This window comes from Hyperolius riggenbachi, chromosome 5, assembly GCF_040937935.1.
Source record: "Hyperolius riggenbachi isolate aHypRig1 chromosome 5, aHypRig1.pri, whole genome shotgun sequence".
Lineage (NCBI taxonomy): Eukaryota > Metazoa > Chordata > Amphibia > Anura > Hyperoliidae > Hyperolius > Hyperolius riggenbachi.
Window position 1 is genome coordinate 10,297,675 of NC_090650.1, and position 26,212 is coordinate 10,323,886.

Here is a 26,212-nt window from a genome sequence, read left to right on the forward strand (position 1 = left end):
AACAGGTTGATATTATATCAACTAGCAAATGTATTGATAGACTAGCTGATGGCCCCAGCGGTGCTCGGGTATGTATCTGGCTGGTGTTGGCTTCGCCCACTTTTTCTAACCCTAATGCTGGGTACATACTATGAGATTTTATGGTCGATTAACTATCAGATCAATTATTTCCATCATGTTTGATTTGCTTTCCGATCGTTTTCCAAGCATTTTCCCTTCAATTTCCGTTAACTTTAATAGGAAATCAATCAGAAAATGCTCGGAAATCAATCAGAAAGCAGATCGGACATGTTGGAAATAATCGATCTGACAGTAAATTGACCATAAAATCTCATAGTGTGTACCAGCATTACACACCAAATTACTCAATGACCAAGTTTGTGAGCTTTGCGGTCTTTGGTATCAATAATTTGCATTGAAATGAAACAAATCTGATTGGCTCTTTGTGGCTCCACCCCCTTTTCTGAATTTGCACCCTAGTCACACAGTGACCAACTGTACCAGGTTTGAGGCTTGTGCCATTAACAGTGCAAGAATGGCAGCAATTTAAATATTCCCCTTGAAAATCAATAGGTGAATTTTGATTGGCCTTTGTAGGCTCCACCCACATTTCTAAATTTTAATCCCAGTCACTAAGTGACTAACTGTGCAAAGTTTGAGAACCCTACCATTAAGAGCAGAGATGGCCCGAACCGTTCGCTGTGCGAATCTCTGTGGGCCTTCTACTACTTCCGGGTCGCAATGACCCGGAGTAGTACGCCTGCGCTACCCGGTGGAGCGCGTCCTACATCGTGCTCCTGTTGCCAGGCATGAGCGTGACGTCACTCATGACGTCACGCACATGCGCAGAAAGTGCCCGGCAACAGGAGCGCGATCTAGGATGCGCTCCCCCGGGCAGCGCAGGCATACTACTCCGGGTCATTGCGACCCGGAAGTAGTAGAAGGCCCACAGATTTTGAGATGTTCGCTGGCGAACAGTTCGCAAACCGTTCACAACATCTCTAATTAACAGTGTAAGAATGGCTGCAGTTTACATTTTCCAGTGAAATGTGTATTTGTCTCCGCCCCCTTTTTGGTTTTGGGGATACAAAGTATACTATACTTTATTCCAGGTAATGTACTATGTGTGTGCCAAATTTCATTCAAATCCGATCAGCCATTTTTGCGTGATCGAGTAACAAACATACAAACTCTCCCATTTATACGGTAATATTAGTACGATACACTCCAAAGGGTCAAAGCAACACATTTCACAGGTGTGGCCCCGATTGATCAGACAATAGGGAATGGAGCATACAGTTGTGGGCCAGAGATAGAAGGCTCAGAAATAGGTTGCATTGTTACAATATATGTAAAAGAAATACACAAACATAGTCGGATAATAAATGATAAATGAAATCATTTTATCATCTGACTTTACTGTCTATGTATATGTGCATTTCTGCCTCCCCCCCCCCCCCCTTTTTTTTTTTTTAAGTTTCTTACTTTTATCCTTTTGGCACCTCTGTTCATTTCCACAGTGCGACACACAGTGTTGGAAGAGCGACAGATATGTGAATCGATCATTGAGTGTGCAGAACCCTCGCAATTTCCATTACTCAGCAGTGTTCTCCCCAGGTTCTTTCAGCCGGGCGCTCCACCCGGCTAGTTTTGGTGAGCACCCGGCTCTCATCAGCTCACCTCCTCCTATGCTGTAAGCATAGTTGCGCACAGAAGCACCAGCCCTGCATTCTCTCATATTGCCCCACCCGGCTACTATTTCATACCACCCGGCTGAAAAAAAATTATGGGGAGAACACTGCTCAGTCAAAGAGGAACTTTAACGCAGGATTGCACTTCATCCCAATCAGTAGCTGATACCCCCTTTCCCATGAGAAATCTATTCCTTTTCTCAAATAGATCATCAGGGGGGTCTGTATGGCTGATATTGTGGTGAAACCCCTCCCACAGGGTGATGTCATGACCATGGTCCTGCCAGTTTCCTGTCTGTGAGCCTCGTTGCATTGTTGGAAAAAAACAGCTTTTTCCAACTGCAAAGCAAGCAGTATCTCCCTCTGTGCATAGAGCTCTCAGTATCGAACATTCCGTACAGATCACCTGGCAGGACTAAAGATGTCACCACTTTCAGAATGTTAATCAGGGATAGGAAAGGGCAAACACCAACTAAATAATCTATAAATGAATATTGTAAACAATAAGCAATTTTATTCATTGTTATTTTTGCTGCAGTTCTCTTCAACAAGGCTGTATATTGGTGTATTACTGTATATTAGTATGTAACCCCACCCTCCCAGTGATGTCACAGCCTAGGCTGTTTAGCTATGCGGAATTCTCTCAGAGCACCCTGGGGGACCGGGTATATTTTGTACTAGCTTTGGAATTCTCAGAAACAAACATTCCGCAGAGATCCCCGGACAGACAGCACTAAAGATGTTGTTGCCTGTGATAAATAAGTAATTTAGAATTGAGTTGGTTGTATAGCCAACAACTAAAGGTACCCATAGACCTGACGATTATGGGCAGATTCGACAAAGAGACAAATTTATCGAAAATGATTAGAGATAAATTTGTTTTTTGTTGATTCTGCCCGATTCCCGTCCGACTTCATGAAAGCCTCAGGGAATCGTCTGAGTCCGCACCGCCGCTGCCCCCAATGTACAATGTGCCCTCCCATGTGTGCATTTATACGTTACCTGTCCTGTAGCAGCCTCTGTGCGGTGTCAGACAGGAAATCGCGTTAGTGTATGAGCCCCTTCAGCCAAACAACAACAACAAAAACCTCCCCACAATCCTGCTGGCTCTGCTCAGTTCCTGCAGTTAGGCAACGGTCCCCAGACCAGGTAAAAAATAAATACATTGAGGGACACGTAGGGGCCTATTTTAGAAAAAAAACAAGGGGAGGGGGGGGGGGGGGGGGGCAGTGACTGTATTGGCAATTTGTGGATGTTCCACCCCCTGTTAATCTCTTTGGTGTGATTTCAGGCAATGCTCGGAGTGCGACCAGGCCGGCAGCAGCGACGTGGAAGCAGATTTCGCCATGGAGACTTTACCGAATGGGACGAAGCGATCCAGAAGGCAAATAAAGGAGCCGGTGAAGTTTGTGTCGCAGGACGTCGTGCAGGACACTAAGAAGACTCCTCTGCGGAGTGCCGTGAGTTGTGCCTAACTCTGTGTCCTTCTGCTGCCCGTCACCCACCAACACATGTGCACACATATGTATAACAGGCCTGCACACACAGGTCAGCACATGTGTACGCACACACAACACACACACGTATGACCTGCTAGCACACATACACACCCCTGTATAGCACATGCATATACATGCAGCTAGAACATGCATGCATGCACGCCTAATTGGCATGCCACACACGTATGACTGGCTCTCACCCATGCACACATGTATGACTGGCTGGCACACACATGCATGTATTACTTGCTGGCAAACACACATATGACTGGCTGGCACACACACATGTATTACTGGCTGCCGCACACACACGCATATATTACTGGCTGGCGCACACACACGCATATATTACTGGCTGGCGCACACACACGCATATATTACTGGCTGGCGCACACACACGCATATATTACTGGCTGGCGCACACACACGCATATATTACTGGCTAGCACACACGTCTCACTGGCTGGCACATGTATAACTAGCTGGCACACTCACACATATGACTGGCTGGCACACACATGCATGTATTGCTGAATGACTCACATGCTTACACACGACTGGTTTAGCACATGCTTGTATGACTGGCTGGCACGCGCGCACACACACACACACACACACACACACGACTGGCTGGCACACACACACGTATGTTCGGCAGGCACACACACATACACATATGTCCAGCAGGCACTGACATATCACTGGCAAACACACGTATGTCCGGCAGGCGCGCGCACACACACACACACACACACACACACATACGTATGTCCGGCAGGCACACACATATCACTGGCACACACACGTATGTTTGGCAGGTACACACATATCACTGGCACACACACGTATGTCCGGCAGACACACGCACACGTATGTCCGGCAGGCACACACATATCACTGCCGCACACACACATGTATGTCCGGCAGGCACACACTCACTTATGTCCGGCAGGTACAGACACGTATGTCTGGCAGACACACACACACACACACACACGTCTGGCAGGCACACACACATATGTCCGGCGGCAGGCACACACACGTATGTCCGGTGGCAGGCACACACACGTATGTCCGGTGGCAGGCACACACACGTATGTCTGGAGGCAGGCATACACACACACACACATATGTTCGGCGGCAGGCACACACACGTATGTCTGGCAGGCACACACACACACGTATGTCCGGCAGGCACACACACACACACACGTATGTCCGGCAGGCACACACACACGTATGTCTGATAGGCACACACACGTATGTCCGGCAGGCACACACACGTATGTCCGGCAGGCACACACACGTATGTCCGGCGGCAGGCACACAGATGTATGTCCGGCGGCAGGCACACACACGTATGTCCGGCGGCAGGCTCACACACACGTATGTCCGGCAGCAGGGGCACACACGTATGTCTGGCAGGCACACAAACACACACGTATGTCCGGCAGGCACACACACACGCGTATGTCTGGCAGGCACACACACACACGTATGTCTGGCAGGCACACACACACACACACGTATGTCTGGCAGGCACACACACACGTATGTCCGGCGGCAGGCACACACACGTATGTCCGGCGGCAGGCACACATACGTATGTCCGGCGGCAGGCACACATACGTATGTCCGGCGGCAGGCACACATACGTATGTCCGGCGGCAGGCACACACACGTATGCCCGGCGGCAGGCACACACACGTATGTCCGGCGGCAGGCACACACACGTATGTCCGGCGGCAGGCACACACACGTATGTCCGGCGGCAGGCACACACACGTATGTCCGGCGGCAGGCACACACACGTATGTCCGGCGGCAGGCACACACACGTATGTCCGGCGGCAGGCACACACACGTATGTCCGGCGGCAGGCACACACACACACGTATGTCTGGCAGGCACACACACACACGTATGTCCGGCAGGCACACACACACACACACACGCATGTCCGGCAGGCACACACACACGTATGTCCGGCAGGCACACACACGTATGTCCGGCGGCAGGCACACAGATGTATTGTCCGGCGGCAGGCACACAGATGTATGTCCGGCGGCAGGCACACACACGTATGTCCGGCGGCAGGCTCACACACATGTATGTCCGGCAGCAGGCTCACACACACGTATGTCCGGCAGCAGGGGCACACACGTATGTCTGGCAGGCACACAAACACACGTATGTCCGGCAGGCACACACACACGCGTATGTCCGGCAGGCACACACACACACACACGTATGTCTGGCAGGCACACACACACACGTATGTCTGGCAGGCGCACACACACACGTATGTCCGGCGGCAGGCACACACACGTATGTCCGGCGGCAGGCACACACACGTATGTCCGGCGGCAGGCACACACACGTATGTCCGGCGGCAGGCACACACACGTATGTCCGGCGGCAGGCACACATACGTATGTCCGGCGGCAGGCACACACACGTATGTCCGGCGGCAGGCACACACACGTATGTCCGGCGGCAGGCACACACACGTATGTCCGGCGGCAGGCACACACACGTATGTCCGGCGGCAGGCACACACACGTATGTCCGGCGGCAGGCACACACACGTATGTCCGGCGGCAGGCACACACACGTATGTCCGGCGGCAGGCACACACACGTATGTCCGGCGGCAGGCACACACACGTATGTCCGGCGGCAGGCACACACACGTATGTCCGGCGGCAGGCACACACACGTATGTCCGGCGGCAGGCACACACACGTATGTCCGGCGGCAGGCACACACACACGTATGTCCGGCGGCAGGCACACACACACACACGTATGCGGCAGGGGCACTCACGTATGTCTGGCAGGCACACAAACACACACACACACACTTATGTCTGGCAGGCACACACACACACACACACACACGTATGTCTGGCAGGCTCACACACACACGTATGTCTGGCAGGCTCACACACACACGTATGTCTGGCAGGCACACACACACACACGTATGTCTGGCAGGCACACACACACACACGTATGTCTGGCAGGCACACACACACACACGTATGTCTGGCAGGCACACACACACACGTATGTCTGGCAGGCACACACACACACGTATGTCTGGCAGGCACACACACACACGTATGTCTGGCAGGCACACACACACACGTATGTCTGGCAGGCACACACACACACGTATGTCCGGCAGGCACACACACACACGTATGTCTGGCAGGCACACACACACACACGTATGTCCGGCAGGCACACACACACACACGTATGTCCGGCGGCAGGCACACACACACACACATGTATGTCTGGCCGGCACACACACACACACACGTATGTCTGTCAGGCACACACACGCGTATGTCCGGCAGGCACACACAAACACACACGTATGTCTGGCAGGCACACACACACACGTATGTCTGGCAGGCACACACACACGTATGTCTGGCAGGCACACACACACGTATGTCTGGCAGGCACACACACACGTATGTCTGGCAGGCACACACACACGTATGTCTGGCAGGCACACACACACACACACACACACGTATGTCTGGCAGGCACACACACACGTATGTCCGGCAGGCACACACACGTATGTCCGGCGGCAGGCACACACACGTATGCCCGGCGGCAGGCACACACACGTATGCCCGGCGGCAGGCACACACACGTATGCCCGGCGGCAGGCACACACACGTATGCCCGGCGGCAGGCACACACACGTATGCCCGGCGGCAGGCACACACACGTATGCCCGGCGGCAGGCACACACACGTATGTCCGGCGGCAGGCACACACACGTATGTCCGGCGGCAGGCACACACGTATATGTCCGGCGGCAGGCACACACGTATGTCCGGCGGCAGGCACACACACGTATGTCCGGCGGCAGGCACACACACACACACACACGTATGTCTGGCGGCAGGCACACACATACCCGTATGTCCGGCGGCAGGGGCACTCACGTATGTCTGGCAGGCACACAAACACACACACGTATGTCTGGCAGGCACACACACACACACACACACACACACACACGTATGTCTGGCAGGCACACACACACGTATGTCTTTAAGGCACACACACACACACACGTATGTCTTTAAGGCACACACACACACGTATGTCTGGCAGGCACACACACACACACACACACACACACACACGTATGTCTGGCAGGCACACACACACACACACACGTATGTCTTTCAGGCACAGACACACACGTATGTCTGGCAGGCACACACACACACACACACACACACACACACACACACACACACACACGTATGTCTGGCAAGCACACACACACGTATGTCCGGCGGCAGGCACACACACACACACACGTATGTCTGGCAGGCACACACACACACACACATGTATGTCCGGCAGGCACACACACACACACACACACACACACACACACACACACACACGTATGTCTGGCAGGCACACACACACACACACGTATGTCTGGCAGGCACACACACACGTATGTCCGGCAGGCACACACGCGTATGTCCGGCGGCAGGCACACACGCGTATGTCCGGCGGCAGGCACACATAAGTATGTCCGGCGACAGGCACACACACGTATGTCCGGCGGCAGGCACACACACGTATGCCCGGCGGCAGGCACACACACGTATGTCCGGCGGCAGGCACACACATACACGTATGTCCGGCGGCAGGCACACACACGTATGTCCGGCGGCAGGCACACACATACACGTATGTCCGGCGGCAGGGGCACTCACGTATGTCTGGCAGGCACACAAACACACACACGTATGTCTGGCAGGCACACACACACACACACACACACACGTATGTCTGGCAGGCACACACACACACACGTATGTCTGGCAGGCACACACACACACGTATGTCTTTCAGGCACACACACACACGTATGTCTGGCAGGCACACACACACACACACGTATGTCTGGCAGGCACACACACACACACACGTATGTCTGGCAGGCACACACACACACGTATGTCTTTCAGGCACACACACACACGTATGTCTGGCAGGCACACACACACACGTATGTCTGGCAGGCAAACCCACACACACACACGTATGTCCGGCGGCAGGCACACACACACACACACACACGTATGTCCGGCGGCAGGCACACACACACACACGTATGTCGGGCAGGCACACACACACACGTATGTCTGGCATGCACACACACACACACGGATGTCTGGCAGGCACACACACACACACACACACACACACACACACACACACACACACACACACACACACACGTATGTCCGGCAGGCACACACACACACACGTATGTCTGGCAGGCACACACACACACACACATGTATGTCCGGCAGGCACACACACACACACACACACACACACACACACACACACACACGTATGTCTGGCAGGCACACACACACACACACGTATGTCTGGCAGGCACACACACACACACACACACGTATGTCTGGCAGGCACACACACACACACACGTATGTCTGGCAGGCACACACACACACACACACGTATGTCTGGCATGCACACACGCACACACGGATGTCTGGCAGGCACACACACACACACACACACACACACACACACACACACACACACACACACACACACACACACACACGTATGTCCGGCGGCAGGCACACACACACATACACACACACACACACACACACACACACACACGTATGTCTGTCAGGCACACGCAGTTGCTAGCCGTGGCTGTTCCTGGAGAGCAGTCCATGCGTGGCTTTGCTTTAATTGCAGAGTCTCTCTTGTCTTTTGCTGACTGGCTCTTATTCCATAACGAATCCATTAATCTACTTTCCATGTTTATGGAGGCGGCTCGAATGGCTTTGCTCCGTTTCGTGTATAAAATCAATAACAATAAAAGGGAATCGCTGGAGCGCAGCCATCGCTGTACATATAGAGAATTAATTAAACCTCATCGCAGCTTTAAGTGAAACCAATCGCTTTGCCTTTATCTGGAAATCTATATTAGGAAAGCTGCCGGAACATCTGTTCCCCCTGCGTGCTGCGTACTGCGCATCTGCTGCCGTCACTGACCGGGGGGGGCTTCCAGTGCGGTCACGACCGGAGATTCCACCCAGTGCCTATCCATAGCCACAAGCAGGGCATGTCAGCGCCTCACTTGTCTTCCCTGCTTCACTTTACTTATCAAAAACGCATGCAAACCCTAAGGCCTTCCATAGTGATGCCTGACCCTAAGACCCCACTGGTGGTGCCTAACCCTAAGACCTTCCCTAGTGATGCCTAACCCTAAGACCTTCCTGGTGGTGCCTAACCCTAAGGCCTCCTTCTGGTGGTGCCTGACCCTAAGGCCTTTCCTAGTGGTGCCTAACCCTAAGGCCTTTCCTAGTGGTGCCTAACCCTAAGACCCCCACTGGTGGTGTCTAACCCTAAGGCCTCCTTCTGGTGGTGCCTAACCCTGGGACCCTCCCCAGTTGTGCCTAACCCTAAGACCTCCTTCCGGTGGGGCCTAACCCTGCTGGGGCCTAATCCCAAGACCTTTCCTAGTGGTGCCTAACCCTAAGGCCTGCCACCTCCCCCCACCCCTCGGGCTGATGCCTTACCCTAAGACCTTCCCTGGTGGATCCTAACACACACACCCTCCCCCCCCCCTCTGCTGGTGCCTAATCCTAAAATCTTTCCTTGTAGTGCATAACCCCAAGACCTCCCTTAGTAGTGCTTAACCCTAAGACCCCCTCCCCGGTGGCACCTAACCCTAACACCTTCCCTAGTAGTGCTGACTCTAAGACCCCCCCAGTGGTGCCTAACCATAAGACCCCCCTGGCGGTGCCTAACCCTTACACCCCCCCCCCCCCCCCGCGTTGGCTAACTCTAAGACACCAATTCCCCAATCCCAATTAAGGTGGCCATACACTACTGGATATTGCGGCCTGGTCGACCTTCAGATTCATTAACTTTATCGAATCGAAAGAGAACCAGTGCTGTGACATGGTAGCCCAATAGACCTTTCAATCAATGTTAAGCCTAAATTGATCGAAAGGGTCAATCCAATAGGCAGGAAAATCTCGGGTGCAAGGGCTCGTTCGGGTGCGCTGAACTACCCCCCAGCAGTGTCCCCACCAAGTGTAAAGTGCTCTGCCGGTGCTCAGTGTTTGAAAGTGGCCATGAACTCTTGCACAGGAAAGAAGAAAGCATAGAGAAAGGCACCCTGTGTGTATTTAGAGAGTGTAACCTGTCTAATCCCTCCTCATCTGTGACTAATCACAAGTTGTAATTTAATCTCTCATCTGTTTCATATGACTGCTACAGCAGATAAGATCATTTGAAAACACAGTATGTTAACAATATCTCTGCTTCCATGAAAGCAGGAAGTAGACACACTGCAGATTTATTGCAGGACTTGTATCAGCTGTAACAAAGATGTTTTTCTTTAAAGGTTATCATGCTGTTGCTTATCTATAGAGCAGAGGGGGAGTTCTGAGTTCAGGTCCGCTTTAAAGGAGATCCGAGATGAAAAACTAACTATAACAAGTAACTTGTCTATATATCTTATCTAAAGTTTACACAGCAAATCTAGCTGCAAAACAACTTCAACAGTTTATGATTATTTATTCCTGTGATACAATGAGGGCAGCCATGTTCTGTTTGTCATCATTACACAGGTAATCTGCAACTGCATCTCCACCCCTCAGCCTGTGAAATATTCACTCCCCCCTCCCCTCTGAAATCTCTGGCTAGTAACCTCCTCCTGCCCAGACTCCCATAAGCCCTTGCTACATGGGTCTGAGAATGCTAAGGCACTCTGAAGCTGTGGGCGTGGCTTGTTTAGTTTATAGGGAATTAGAGTATTAAAACAAAAACAAAAAAAGTATTTGGCTTGAGGAATGCCCTATAAACGATAGGAAAGGAACACAATTATGCAATGAATAAAAGTTAATCTCGGATCCACTTTAAAGTCTTACCTCTCCGCCGGAGCAATTCCTGGCCTTCTCCGGTCATCACGTGCGCCTATAACATGTGTCACTGGCGCGTGACATCACATTTATGACATCACATGGTACCGAGTCTCGCGGTGACCGGAGGAGTTACGCCAGCATAGAGGTGAGACTTAAAACATTGAGCCCGGGAGGAAGGAAGGGAGGGACACTTTACACTTGTGGGGTGGGCTGGCAGGCGGAGGTGGTGCAAGGGTGATTTTCTGATAGATTTCACCATTATGGTGACAAATAGCATGCCTTATCAGAGTTAACACACCTTATCAGAGTAGCATAATGAGCGCTACAAACTTATGCCTGCCAATTGGCAATGACGAGAGCTCCACTCGCCCTGCCCTGAGCCCCTGAGGGGTCCAATCACTTTAAAGGACATTATCCCTGCACTTTGATTGGCCCAATAGGCTTCATGTCACTTGACAGGAAACTTCACAGGCAGCCTATTGGGCCAATCAAAGGAATTGGACCCGCAGGGGCTCAGGGCAGGATGAGTGGAGCTCTCGTCATTGCCAATTAGCAGGCATAAGTTTGTACCGCTCGCTATGCTACTCTGATAAGGTGTGTTCACTCTGATAAGGCTCGCTATTTGTCTTAGTGAATCAAGCCCGAAGCGTGGAAATCGCTCTACGGTGTATGGGCATGAAATAGGTCCCTCTGATCAGATTCGATCACAAGGTGATCTATCTCTTGGTCGATCTGCCCATACATTGACCAGTGTGTTGTTTTCTGGACTGAGGATTAGTTGATCTGCCAGTACATCGCTAGAGTCCTGCTGCTGGGCATCTGTGATCTCGGCCTAGTTAGGCGCAGACTTGTTTATTAACGGTTATCTCATTGCATTCGGCTACCTCAGGTACCCTTTGTACTTCTTTCTTTTGAGAACATTAAAGAGAATCTGTACTCTGAAATTCTTACAATAAAAAGCATACCATTCTATTCATTATGTGCTCCTGGTCCCCTCTGTGCTGTTTCTGCCATTCTCTGCTGCAAACCTGGCTTGTAATTGCCAGTTTTAGGCAGTGTTTACAAACAAACTAACCAGCTTCTAATAGGCTCAGCTAAGCAGAGTGTGTTAGTCACACAGAGCCTGCAGGGGGTGTGTACAGCTTCTAGCTAATCACAAGCAGCCCTGCACATTCCAGTCTGACTGCCTCAGCCTGACTGTGCCGACTATAGAGAGAAGATTAGATCATATAACAGAGATAACACAGCTACTGTGCAATTAGGAAAAGCTGCAGTAAGCCAGACCACATTAGAAAAGGCATAGGAACTTATAGCATAGAAGAAATAAAGATAAACAATTTGTTACAGAGTCTCTTTAAAGTCATTAGAATTAAAAACTCTTTTTCCAGTCCCCTGTAACCTTATTTTTTGTTCTTGTCCTTTTTTTTTTCACAACTCACAAAGAGGCGGGTAACTCTCTCGCCCGACTTCTGCCGCCGCCGTGCTTTCATCCGCTCGTCCTTCGCCTTTTCAGCGCAGATTGTAACTTCTGATGCTTGTTGACTCAAGTCCTGGCCTCATTGATTTGATCTTTACCTCTTTTTGTTGTTTTCCTCCGAGATAAACCTTGCAAGGGCTTCGCGTAAAGAGGACAGAAGGCCTTAATGGGTTTTCTTGTAGTGAATTTAGGACAGGGAGGGTCAGCTATCGCCATGCTTCATAGATTAAGTGCGCCCGTTTGTCCGATGACAGCTGAGGTCAAAGGGATTACTTTCAAAAAAATCAGACACTTTATTCGTATTGTTGTCAACAATTATCGTTCATTTTCTGGGCAGATTGCTGCGTGGGAGGTTATGTATCTTGAAGCCAGATCATTAAATAAGGATTTCCCATTGAAAAATGTAACTCCGAATCGGTACAAAAAACTTTATAATAACCATGATCACTACTCAAGACGGTAAATCTGCAGCCGTGGTAACTTGGTAGTAAACTTCAAGGAGGAGATATGCAGACTTCCGTTGAAATCATAAAAAGCCAGTTATTTTTATTGAAAAAAATCACACGTAAAACATTGACATCCACGGGGTCAAATTTTTATTGAAAAAAATCATGCATAAGACATCGACATCCACAGGGTCAAACTGACGCGTATCGGGCTCAGGGTGTGTCCCTAGTCATAGTTTCAAAGAACTAGAGAAAAAGGTGGAGCCTTTATAGGTGGGGAGAGACTACTCCGCCCACTCTAATGAAGATTGCAACCATCTAGAGTTTTAAAGAGACAGATACATTTTAACATAGTAGACACGTCAAAATGTGAATATAAAATCAATGTTACTGTCTTAAAACATCTATATTGAAGACTTTTTTTTTACAAAATAATTGTTCAAAACAGAGGCACCAGATAAGGATAAAATAGTTAAAAAAAAAAAAAAAAAAAAAAAGGGGTGAGGTAGTGGTGGACTTACCTCCCACAAGTAGACAGACGATCAGTTATTCACTGAAAAATATCTTTATTCAAATAGACTCCAAAGTAATAGCAACAAGTTTCATGGGCAACATCCTACTTCATCAGGCAATATATAGAGCGTGTAAATATCCAGCTAGGTACGAGCGCCGCACAGGACGGTCCCGGTGGCGGGAGCGTGATTGAGTATGTGCGCGGCCAGGGCAACGAAGGTGCAGTAACCATCATCGGCAAAATCAAAACTGATTCGCTGCGGGGGACCAGAGGATCAACTTGTCCCGGCGCAGGCACAGGGCGGCTGCAGGAGGCTAGTAGAAGCCCCAGGTAAGTGAAACGTTTTTTGTTAGTCAGTTTAGGTTCCTTTTAAAGGATACCCGAAGTGACATAATGAGATAGACATGTGTATGTACAGTGCCTAGCACACAAATAACTAAGCTGTGTTCCTTTTTTTCTTTCTCTGCCTGAAAGAGTTAAATATCAGGTATGTAAGTGGCTGACTCAGTCCTGACTCAGACAGGAAGTGACTACAGTATGACCCTCACTGATAAGAAATTCCAACGATAAAACACTTTCCTAGCAGAAAATGGCTTCTGAAAGCAAGAAAGAGATAAAAAGTGGAATTTCTTATCAGTGAGGGTCACACTGTAGTCACTTCCTGTCTGAGTCAGAACTGAGTCAGCCACTTACGTACCTGATATTTAACGCTTTTAGGCAGAGAAAGAAAAAAAGGAACACAGCATAGTTATTTGTGTGCTAGGCATTATACATACACATGTCTATCTCATCATGTCACATGTCACTTCGGGTATCCTTTAAGTGCTCTGACACAGGAGGCCAGGGTTCGAATTTTGACTCTTCTTGTAAGCCAGCACCAATTCAGTGAGGAGACCTTGGGCAAGACTCCCAAACACTGCTACCATTTATAGTGCGCCTCACTGGCGCTTTGAGTCTGCCAGGAGAAAATCACAATATAAACGTTCTGGTCTCTCTTGTCTAGTTTATTTTGTATTTTTGTCAGGTCTGCAGTGAGTAACTCTCACGTCTCTCTTTGTTCCCCAGAGACATTGCTTTAGAGGAAGGCGGAAGAGCTTGCACTTTGGGCTCGCTGAGGAGGTGACTACAGATCAATCTGACACGGCGAGACAGGCGGAGCTTCCTCCCGAAACCGTCCCGCGGAGCGAGCATATGACGGTAACTTATTTATTTATTGTATTTATAAAGTGCCAACATATTACGCAGCGCTGATGAGAAATATTGTACGGATTTCATTCCCAACACTACCCAGATCTGAGCGCCTCCGGGAACTGTGTCATCCAGGGTTAGGGGTGGCCAACGAGATGCAAATAATTCTGCTTTTATGCAAATTGTATTCATTTTTATGCAGCTTCACAATGGATCAATCCGACTCTACCTTCGAAGGATTTGATTTCAGGCTGCATACATTTACCTACAGGAATGGTTTAATCCTGCGTCAAGAACACACAGGTCTCACGTTAATGTGGCATTCAGCTCAGAACTTCCTCTCTGCTGTAAAAGATTAGCCACAGTATGATAACCTTTATGGGAAAAATAAAATCTTCATTACAATTCATGGAAATCCTAAAAAAAAACAAACAAAAAAAAACTGAAGTTTTAACTTGGTTTCACATTTACAGGGAGCAAAGAAGGGGTTAAAGAGAACCAGAGATGAAGCACCCTCTTGTATTTTACCTTATAAATCAGTGGGAACATGACAGTAAACACCTAACCTGCTCTTTGTTTCATTGTTCTCTGTTTAATCTGACTGTTCTCACCTCTGATAAGAATCCCCGACTGAGCACTCAGTCTAGCTTTGCTACGGAAAGATTATAGCTGAGTCTGTCTTCTCTGGTGTTTTTTCAAGCCCAAGCCTGCCCCCTTGTGGCAATGACTCAGCCATAATTATTCCCTGCAAAGCCAGACTGAATGCTCAGTCCGGGATTCTTATCACAGCTGATAACAGACACTTTTAGCAGTGAGGATGAAACAGAGAGCATGGTATGTGTTTTCTCTAATGTTCTTACTGATATATATGGTAAAATACACGAGGGTGCTTTGTCTCTGGTTCACTTTAAGCCTCAGTATTTACTGTATGGGGAGAGCTGCCTAGGCATAGCTCTCCTGCAGTCTAAGCACAGCTGCTGATAAGAACTAAATGGATGTTTTGAGATGGCCTAGCAAACACAGAACACAGAGCAGGGAATTTCTTCGGGAGCTTTATGTGGAATAAAGACTTTCCATTTTGTGCGAGTTTGGGTCCGCTTTCAGGGGTAAACGAATTAAAATGAACCCTTATAGTCTAGTAGATCAGTATAGTCTAAAAAAAAAAAACTAAATTGTTGAAAACGTCTTATAGAGTGAGGAGGGTGAACATATAGAGTGACCACAGAGTAGCTTGCGTGAGTAAAGGACGCTATGGGGCTACTGATCAGAGCAACAGCCAGCCAAACTATTCTTTCCTCTCGCTAAGTAATATAGCCCAGGGGTGTCAAACCCAAATACAAATTGGGCCTAAATTGAGTTCTGGGACCAAGTCGCAGGCCGACCTCATTGTCTAGTCGCCACCTCTCTCCCTTACAAAGTTCCCGGGTGTCTAATGGGCCCCCTCCCTCCCCTATACAGTTTTCTGATGTTTAGTGATCCTCCCTCCCCTATAAAGTTCCCTTGTGCCCAGTGGCCCCCTTCCCTCTCCTATACAGTTCTCTGGTATCTAGTGCTTTCCCCCTCCCCATATGGCTTCCCTGGTGACCTAGGGCTTCCCCTCCAATATAGCTTCTCTGGTGGTCTAAAGTGGGCCAAACAGAATGCAAAGTGCGGAAACCACCTGAGGGCCAAATTTGATGGCTCTGAGGGCCAGATTTGGCCCACAGGCCGGAGTTTGACAAGTATAAATACAGCTCCATTCCGGCAGTAGGACTCCTGAAAAAGAGCTTGTTGACGCTTGTATGCAGTTCAGGCAGAAGCACCAACCTGCTCAGCCTTCTTCGCAATGGGCCGGATTGAGTCCGCATAAACATGATTCTAGTTTGGCTATTGCTGCCGGAGCCTGACCGGGACAGCGTTAGTGCGTGTGCGCAGGTGGGGAGGGGCAGGCACTCTTCAGGAGTCCCTTTGCTGGAACGAGCTGATGTACGCGGATGGGAGGAGCCTCTTTAAGATCCAGAGACTTCCCCCCTTTTTCCACTTCAAAAAGTCACAGGTTTACCTTTAGGAATCTGATCAGAGGAGAGTCCGGTGTGTATGGGGTGGAGAGTGTAGAGGTTGGGGGAAGAGATAAATGGATCACTTTCACAAAATGTCAGACTGTCCCAGCGGCGTGGGCGGGGGCATAAGTGGCTATTTTACCTATGTCACCGCCTGTCACCAAAGCTCCGCCCACTATCTTAGTGTTCTCCCCAGAATTTTCTTCCAGCCGGGTGGCATGAAAAAGTAGCTGGGTGGGACGTGATGAGGGAATGCAGGGCCGGTGCTTCTGTGCTTACAGCATAGGAGGAGGTGAGCCAGTGACAGCCGGGCGCTCACCAAAACTAGCCGGGTGGAGCACACGGCTAAAAGAGCCTGAGAAGAACACTGCTATCTTCCCGACAGCTCCGCCTTCACACCCGGAGTTTTAGCTTTGAAGGCGCAAGATGGAGAGCAGCGGTCAGCATGACGGAGAGGAGGGGGAACATAGGTGAGTTACCCTCTTTTGCCGCGGTCCCTGCTCGCTCACACAAAGGGATGCGATTCACCGGACTGTTCCAGCTCATCCTGCATCCAGGATTCCTTTTCATCTAAGGTTAAAAAAAAAGATCTGCTACAAGTATACTTTAAAGCGGACCTGAACTCCGAACTTTCTTGCAAAAAATCTGTTGCGTGTCTACTTCCTGCTTTCACGGAAGCAGACATAGGGTTACCATCCTGTATTTACTATTAGCTGCTCTGCCATGGCAGCTTAGATTCCTGAGCTGAACAGCTGAGAGATCAAATTACAGTTGTGATTAGTCACAGATGAGGGGGGATTAGACAGGCTAAACTCTCTAAATCGGTGCTGCCCAACCTTTTTTGCCCAAGGGCCGCACTCATATCAAGATACATTTTGCCGACCGGAACACATACATACAAAATTTAAATATAAATCTTTAGCCTTTTTCTGGTTACAGTTAACATGGTTGTTGGAAAAGGAAAGAAAACGGCAAACCAAGAATTGTTGTACTCCGCATTTGATGCCCATTTTCTGGGGTACCTGGGTGTGTGTGCAAAGGCACAAGTGCTGTGTGAGCTGTGGGGAGTTGAGGCCTACTATTCAGCAGAAGCCGGGGTCTCAATTAGTTGCCGCGGCCTGGCCGCGGGTGAAGGTCAGCGTGGAGCAAGTTGTTTACAGCATTACCGGCTGGTAGGGTGTGATGTCACACTGTCCCCTGAGATGGGAGGCCGGAGTAGCGGCAAAGCATGTGGGAGAGGAGAGCCGGAGCAAGGAGAGCCTGAGGAGGAGGATCGGGGATTGTGTCATACACAGCGTACTCACGTTCTCTGCAGCAGCGCTGTGATAGTTACAGACTCTCGCCCATTGGTTGCTACAGGAACCTTCCTCCAATAGGACTAAGGCTGATTCCTATTGGCGGGTGGTTCCTGCAGCAACCAATGGGCGAGAGTCTCTATCACAACACTACTGCGGAGAACGCGAGTACGCTGTGTAAACCTATGACATAGTATGAGACAATCCACGATCCGCCTCCTCAGGACACTTCCGCGGGCCACAAAAGTCAGCTTTGCGGGCCACAAATGGCTCGCGGGCCGTAGGTTGGGCACACCTGCTCTAAATACATACAGGGAGCATTTCTCTGTGTTTTCTGTTTGTCCTGTGCAAGAGTTCAGGTCCACTTTAAAGAGAAAATCCAACCAAGAATTGAACTTTATCCCAATTACCGGTAGTAGCTGATACCCCCTTTTACATGTAAAATCTATTCCTTTTCACAAACAGACCATCAGGGGGCGCTGTATGACTGATATTGTGGTGAAACCCCTCCCACAAGAAACAAGAAAAGTACGTACTCCTGGCAGTTTCCTGTCTGTGAACCTTGCTGCATTGTGGGAAATGGCTGTTTACAGCTGTTTCCAACTGCCAAAACAGCTAGCAGCAGCTACATCACCTGCCAACAGTAAAAATGTTCACTGGAGTTCCTCTTTAAGTACAGAGTGGCACAATTGGCTCTAATGCTGGGAATACAGGGTTCGTTTTTGAGCCATTTAGATGGCTTGATAGATAATTTCCGACACGTCCAATCTCCCACCCGATCGTTTTGCCGCTCGATTCTGCATTGGACACAATGAAAAAAGATAAGAAAAATGAACGGAAGTTAAGAGAACCTCCTGCGGAATCGAGTGGGAGAATCAAGCAGCAGAATTGAGCCGTGTATGCCCAGCACTAGCCTCGTGATGGGTCGGTGAGAGCGACATCTAGGCAGCAGCTGAGATCCTCTCGTTAGGAATGATTTCTGTTTCGCTTGCTTGAGCTCTTTTCGCAGAAGTCAGAGCCTAATCAGCCGCCATTGTTGCCGCTGCTCTGTTTAATCTCCTGATAAATATAGTTTTATTTATGTTTTAATGGCGGAAAAATAAAACTCATTACTATTATGAATGTGTCACTCAGCTGCCGTGTGCACTTTCTAAAGTTCTGCTTAAACGCAGCATTTTCAGCTTTCTTTGTTTTGTTTTTTAACCCCTGCGGCTTTGTCGCCCAGTCGCCCCGTGAATATACTTTGGCCTCAATTCACTAAGCTTATCTCCTGTCTTTAATAACATTTCTATAGTTATCACCATGGTGACGAGGCATGTAGTATTCAGGAAACATTTTACCTCAGGCAAACCTGATGTTAACTGTTCTGTCTTTAAGTTAACTCTCCAATAACTCCAGAATTCTAACAGGCTATTAATTAAAGCCAATGGGTATCACTTTAAAAATCAAAAAGTCAGATACTCACCTAAGGAGAGGGAAGGCTCGGTCCTAATGAGCCTTCCCTCTCCCGGTGCCCTCGGTGCTGCGCTGGCTCCCCCGTTCGCGTCCGCCGCCGCAGGGACTTCGAAGGTCTTCGGGAGCACTCGGGCTTCCGAAGACGGGGCACTCCATACTACGCACGCGCGAGTGCGTCATAGAGGGCGCTCGCGCATGCGTAGTATGGAGCGGCCCGTCTTTGGGAGCCCGAGTGCTCCCGAATGCTTCCGAAAGCTCCCTTCGGCTGCGGAAGTGGCAGTATTTGACCGAACTGGTCGAATACTGCCACGGGGGATCCTGCGCGGGACCGGGAAAGGAGAGGGAAGGCTCATTAGGACCGAACCTTCCCTCTCCTTCTTATTTTTAAAGTGGTACACATTCACTTTAACTGCGTGTGAAAATAACTACAGAGGAGGTAAATTAACTACAGAGGAGGTAAATTAACTACAGAGGAGGTAACGTAAGGAATTAAGAGATAAGATAACTCTCTTACTGTGTGGTGGCAAGTTTTCTCTTGCCTTATTATCTCCAGCATGATCTTAGTGAATTGAGGCCATTGTCCGACTTCATAGAAATAGTTGGCATAACAGAGCTTCCCACTACCCTCTACTTGTATTACCAACCCACGCTAAAAGGAACCTGAAGTGAGAGGGATAAGGAGGCTGCCTGTTATACAATACCAGTTGCCTGGCAGCCCTGCTGGTCTATTTGGCTGCAGTAGTGGCTGAATCACACACCTGAAACAAGCATGTAGCTAATCCAGATACACTTCAGTCATTGCACCTGATCTGCTGCATGCTTGTTCAGGGTTTACGGCTAAAAGTATTGGAGGGCAGAGGATCAGCAGGATAACCAGGCAATCTGCATTGTTTAAAAGGAAATAAATATAGCAGCCTCCATATCCCTCTCACTTCAGGTGTCCTTTAAGGGCTGTTTGACATGGGCACTGGGCGAGATGGCTGGCAAGGGGGGCTGGTTTTGCCGATACTAACCACTTTTCTACTAGCGTGCAGGAAAGCATTTGGCATTGGTTTTGATCCCCTGGGGGGGTTACTCAGAAATGTGGGAGGGGAGATGTCAAGCTTCCTTCTTATTGGCAATGTACCAAATAAAGGCAGGATGGCAGAGATAAGATTTATTACAGCAGAAACATTTCTGAATAGATTGGAATGCTTGCAGTCCAGGGTGAGGTTTCAGGCTGCATAATAAACACATAGCAGTGGGTAAATGGAATTTGATTTTGTGGCTGACGATCCCTTTTAAAATCTAAAATGATAAAAAATAGGTGGCTTACCTCATTGACCAGGCTCATTGCAAGTGGCTGGATAGTGGCTGGTTCAGGGTTTGAATCTCGGCTCTGCCTGTTTAGTAAGCCAGCATCTATTCAGCAGGAGACCTTAGGCAAGTCTCCCTAACACTGCTATTGCCTATAGGGCGCATCCTGGTGGCTGCAGCTCTGACGCTTTGAGTCTGCCAGGAGAAAAGTGCAATATAAGTGTTTGTCTTTGAATGGGTACAGTGAAAATTATTTATTGGCACTAGGCAACGTGTTTCGTGAACTCAAAACGTTTCACTTCATCAGGCCAAAAATTCAGTGCCGGGTGTAGCAAAGTTCAGGTATTGAGCGCCTCATGTTATCCATGGGAAGCTCAGACAGTAGTCAGACGGCAGTTTGGCCCTTTTATTATAAACACGGAACATGTTTCTACAAAAAAAACAAGCAATGCTGGGAAATCTTATTCACTATATCATTCCAGCATTAGGCCTTATCAGATTGGGAGTAATATCTGGCCTGCAGCGCTGCTGTGCCGATGCTATCAGTGAAATGGAGACAATATAAGATTCCTGCTATGCTGCTTCCTAAAGAAAAGCACCAGTTTTATCATGTGTTTTATTTTAGGAAAACTAAAGTTCTTTTCCATCCACTGCAGAGCTGAGGCCATGCAGTCCTGATTTCCTAAATGCACCGCTGGGCCGGAGGCAGTAGGCTATTCTGCAGTCCTGGCCTGCTCTGATATTTTTTTTGCTGTCTTTTGAAACAATAACTTATTGGCACTTTTTGTAAAAAAAAAAAAAATAACAGGCCAGGTAACCATAGAAACAACAGTTATTGCCAGATATAAACTGCATAAATAATGCAACATCATTGCAATGTGGAGCATAAATGCAGTCTAATAGGTCGTACACACATACAACTTTTTCATCCAACTATCTCTCAAACTTAAACAAATATCAGGCGTGTGTACACGTGGCAAACGACTAGACAAGCAACTGATAACAGGCAATTTGCCCGATCCAACCGGCAGATCAACTCAACTGACAGTTGGACTGATATCTGGCAGTTGTCCGCATGCGTACAAGTCATTTGAACACAGTTCGTCATTCCTCTTGCGCACGCAAGTGCAAATGAGTTGGTTGCTCAGTTGGGTGGTGAGCGGAAAATACATGCAATTGCTTGGTTGCCCAGTTGGTCTTGTTGTTGGGTTGGTCGGGTGCTTTTGTTGGACGTGTGTATAACTACAAACCTTAATTTAAATAGTTAGTTCATACTAAACCTAAGAACACGTATTTGTGGCTAAGAAGTACTGAAATATATAATTGTACCCTTTCATGGCATAGTTCACTGGGCAATAAAGACCTAGAGTTTGGGGCAGAACCAGAGAATGTGCGGGAGCGAACCTGTTTCCTCATTTCCTCTCCAGCAGGAAGGGGAGGTGCTTGCTTGGAAAAGTGTTGGGTGTTTTGTGACCAATTTCATAACACTTTTTGAAAGGTTTCTCTATAGTTAGAGCAGTGTGAGACTCTGATTCTATAGATGCCTTTTGCCCAGGCCTGCTCTAATTAACAGACTGAGAATGAGTTGGTTAGAATTTGCTGGACTCTCGGTTTATACTGTATTTGCACCGTAGAGATGGTTCCTGATGGGGTCATGAACCAGAATGTGTACAATCTTGCTTGTATAATCTTCTAATCAAATCTATGTAATATGAGGGACTACCGAAAGTATCAGTTCAGCGTATATTCGCTCCGTTTATCCTTCTACATAGATTTGATATAATTGTACAATGGAGATTGTATCATTAATAGGCACATTTAAAGTGAACCTGAACTCTTGCACAGGCAAGAATGAAAACGTAGAGAAATGCACCCTGTGTGTATTTAGAGAGTTTAGCCTGTCTAATTCCCCCTCATCTGTGACTAATCACTACTGTAATTTGATCTCTCAGCTGTTTCAGCTGACTGCCTGGACAGAAAAGCTAATTTGTAAACACAGGATATTAACCCTATGTCTGCTTCCGTGAAAGCAGGAAGTAGACACACTGCAGATTTATTGCAGGATTTGTATCAGCTGTGACAAAGAAATGCTTTTTCTTTAAAGGGTATTATGCTGATGCGTATCTTTTAGAGCAGAGAGGAAGTTCTGAGTTCAGGTCCGCTTTAAAGAGATAGATGGGGTGATTTCCGGCATATATATATATATATATATATATATATATTTCCGAGTATAAGTCTAGAAATGTAGGTCTGACTCACTAAATCAAAGTATAGGGGTCGACTTATACACGAGTCACAGGCAACACTGAGCACACTGAGTATTGTGTGTACTATAAAGTGACTTTCCCATTTGCAGCAATTGATACTTTCTTGATGAAGGAAATGCTAAGAAAACACAGGTGTGAAAGTCCTGCCCACAACAATTACCAAGGAAAGGAGAAGGGGGAAATACTGGGCTGCATAAAAGGGAGTGAATCATTGCAGCACTTGGGAGCCTGGAGGAGGTATTGGCTGCACATAAGGGACAGGAGGGGTTATTGGCTGCCATACTGTATGCAGTGCAGTCATTAACCCCTCCAGCCGTCAATTCTTCCTGGTCCCCAAGAGTCAATAAAAAATTCCAGCTTAAAGGATACCTGAACTGACATGTGACATGATGAGATAGACATGTGTATGTACAGTGCCTAGCACACAAATAACTATACTATGTTCCTTTTTTTCTTTCTCTGCCTGAAAGAGTTAAATATCAGGTATGTAATTGGCTGACTCAGTCCTGACTCAGACAGGAAGTGACTACAGTGTGACCCTCACTGATAAGAAATTCCAACTATAAAACACTTTCCTAGGAGAAAAGGGCTTCTGAGAGCAAGAAAGAGATAAAAAGGGGAATTTCTTATCAGTGAGGTTCACACTGTAGTCACTTCCTGTCTGAGTCAGGACTGAGTCAGCCACTTGCATACCTGATATTTAACTCTTTCAGGCAGAGGAAGAAAAAAAGGAACACAGCCTAGTTATCTGTGTACTAGGCACTGTACATACACATGTCTATCTCATTATGCCACATGTCAGTTGTGGTATCCTTTAAGAGGGCCAAATGTTGGGGTTGACTTACACACGAGGTTGACTAATATTAGAGTATATACAGTATATGGCAAGTCAGGTGGCGCCATAGCCGTTTCACTCTTTGTGTTTTATATAACATCTTTTTAGAAATAGACATATATATTTAGAGTAAAGGAAAAAAGAAGGCACTCCAATGGCGAAAGCGTTTAATGTAAGAGGTAGCAGAACACTGTTTATAGCGTGCCAGTTTGTTGTATATTGCACTTTGCTTTGAGCTCCTCTCCTGTGTGTGAACCTGCGATCTCTAGTATAATGAGTATATAGGATATATGTACAGTTTTTTGCAGAGGATATAGATGATGATCAGGGGCAGGGGTGCCCTATATTCCCCTTATTATATTTACCAGTGCTAATCCTGTGTATGGGTAGTTTAGCTCTGTACGATGATTCTGACAAGTTCTATTTGCATAAATGGGGGGGGGGGGGGGGTTGCTGGCTGCTCTGTACCTCTTTATTGTATTTACCAGTGTTGTGCCTGCGTATGGATAGTGTTGCTCTGTGCGATGATCCTGACAGGTCCCATTGGTATTGGGGGGGGGGGGGGGGTAGGGGCTGGAAGGAGGCTGCTCTGTACCTCCTTATTGTATTTACCAGTGTTGTGCCTGCGTATGGATAGTGTTGCTCTGTGCGATGATCCTGACAGGTCCCATTGGTATTGGGGGGGGGGGGGGGGGTAGGGGCTGGAAGGAGGCTGCTCTGTACCTCCTTATTGTATTTACCAGTGTTGTGCCTGCGTATGGATAGTGTTGCTCTGTGCGATGATCCTGACAGGTCCCATTGGTATTGGGGGGGGGGGGGGGGTAGGGGCTGGAAGGAGGCTGCTCTGTACCTCCTTATTGTATTTACCAGTGTTGTGCCTGTGTCTGGATAGTTTAGCTCTTTGCTCTGATTCTGACAGCTTCCATTTGTATGGGGGGGGGGGGGGGGGGCAGGAGGCTCCCACACGCCCCTCTTATTGTATATACCAGCCCTGTGCCTGTGTATGGATAGTGTTGCTCTGTACGATGATTCTGACCGGTCCCATTTGTATAGATGGGAGGGGAGGGGGGCAGGGGGCTGCTCTGTACCCCCTGTATTGTATATACCAGTGCTGTGCCTGTATATGGATAGTGTTGCTCTGTACGATGATTCTGACAGGTCCCATTTGTATAGATGGGGGGGGCAGGAGGGTGCTCTGTACCCCCAGTATTGTATATACCAGCCCTGTGCCTGTGTATGGATAGTGCTGCTCTGTACGATGATTCTGACGGGTCCCATTTGTATTGGGGGGGGGGGTGGGGGGGGCAGGAGGCTGCTCTGTACCCCCCAGTATTGTATATACCAGCCCTGTGCCTGTATATGGATAGTGTTGCTCTGTACGATGATTCTGACGGGTCCCATTTGTATAGATGGGAGGGGAGGGGGGCAGGGGGCTGCTCTGTACCCCCAGTATTGTATATACCAGCCCTGTGCCTGTATATGGATAGTGCTGCTCTGTACGATGATTCTGACGGGTCCCATTTGTATAGATGGGAGGGGAGGGGGGCAGGGGGCTGCTCTGTACCCCCTGTATTGTATATACCAGTGCTGTGCCTGTATATGGATAGTGTTGCTCTGTACGATGATTCTGACAGGTCCCATTTGTATAGAGGGGGGGGGGGCAGGAGGGTGCTCTGTACCCCCTGTATTGTATATACCAGTGCTGGACAGTGTTGCTCTGTACGATGATTCTGACAGGTCCCATTTGTATAGATGGGGGGGGCAGGAGGGTGCTCTGTACCCCCAGTATTGTATATACCAGCCCTGTGCCTGTATATGGATAATGTTGCTCTGTACGATGATTCTGACAGGTCCCATTTGTATAGATGGGAGGGGAGGGGGGCAGGGGGCTGCTCTGTACCCCCTGTATTGTATATACCAGCCCTGTGCCTGTATATGGATAGTGTTGCTCTGTACGATGATTCTGACCGGTCCCATTTGTATAGATGGGAGGGGAGGGGGGCAGGGGGCTGCTCTGTACCCCCTGTATTGTATATACCAGTGCTGTGCCTGTATATGGATAGTGTTGCTCTGTACGATGATTCTGACAGGTCCCATTTGTATAGAGGGGGGGGGGGGGGCAGGGGGCTGCTCTGTACCCCCAGTATTGTATATACCAGCCCTGTGCCTGTATATGGATAGTGTTGCTCTGTACGATGATTCTGACAGGTCCCATTTGTATAGATGGGGGGGGCAGG

The 26,212-nt window shown here is 48.5% G+C and overlaps 1 protein-coding gene across 3 annotated transcripts in view; it reads left to right on the plus strand.

Moving 5' to 3' along the window:
• PHF14 (PHD finger protein 14) overlaps window positions 1–26,212 on the plus strand; it is a 300,907-nt gene that overhangs the window by 113,048 nt on the left and 161,647 nt on the right. For all 3 annotated transcript variants that reach the window (XM_068235081.1, XM_068235082.1, XM_068235083.1), the window contains 2 exons: window positions 2,983–3,151; window positions 14,666–14,797. In XM_068235081.1, the coding sequence (XP_068091182.1) occupies window positions 2,983–3,151; window positions 14,666–14,797 (301 nt within the window). The remainder of the gene's footprint in view (window positions 1–2,982; window positions 3,152–14,665; window positions 14,798–26,212) is intronic.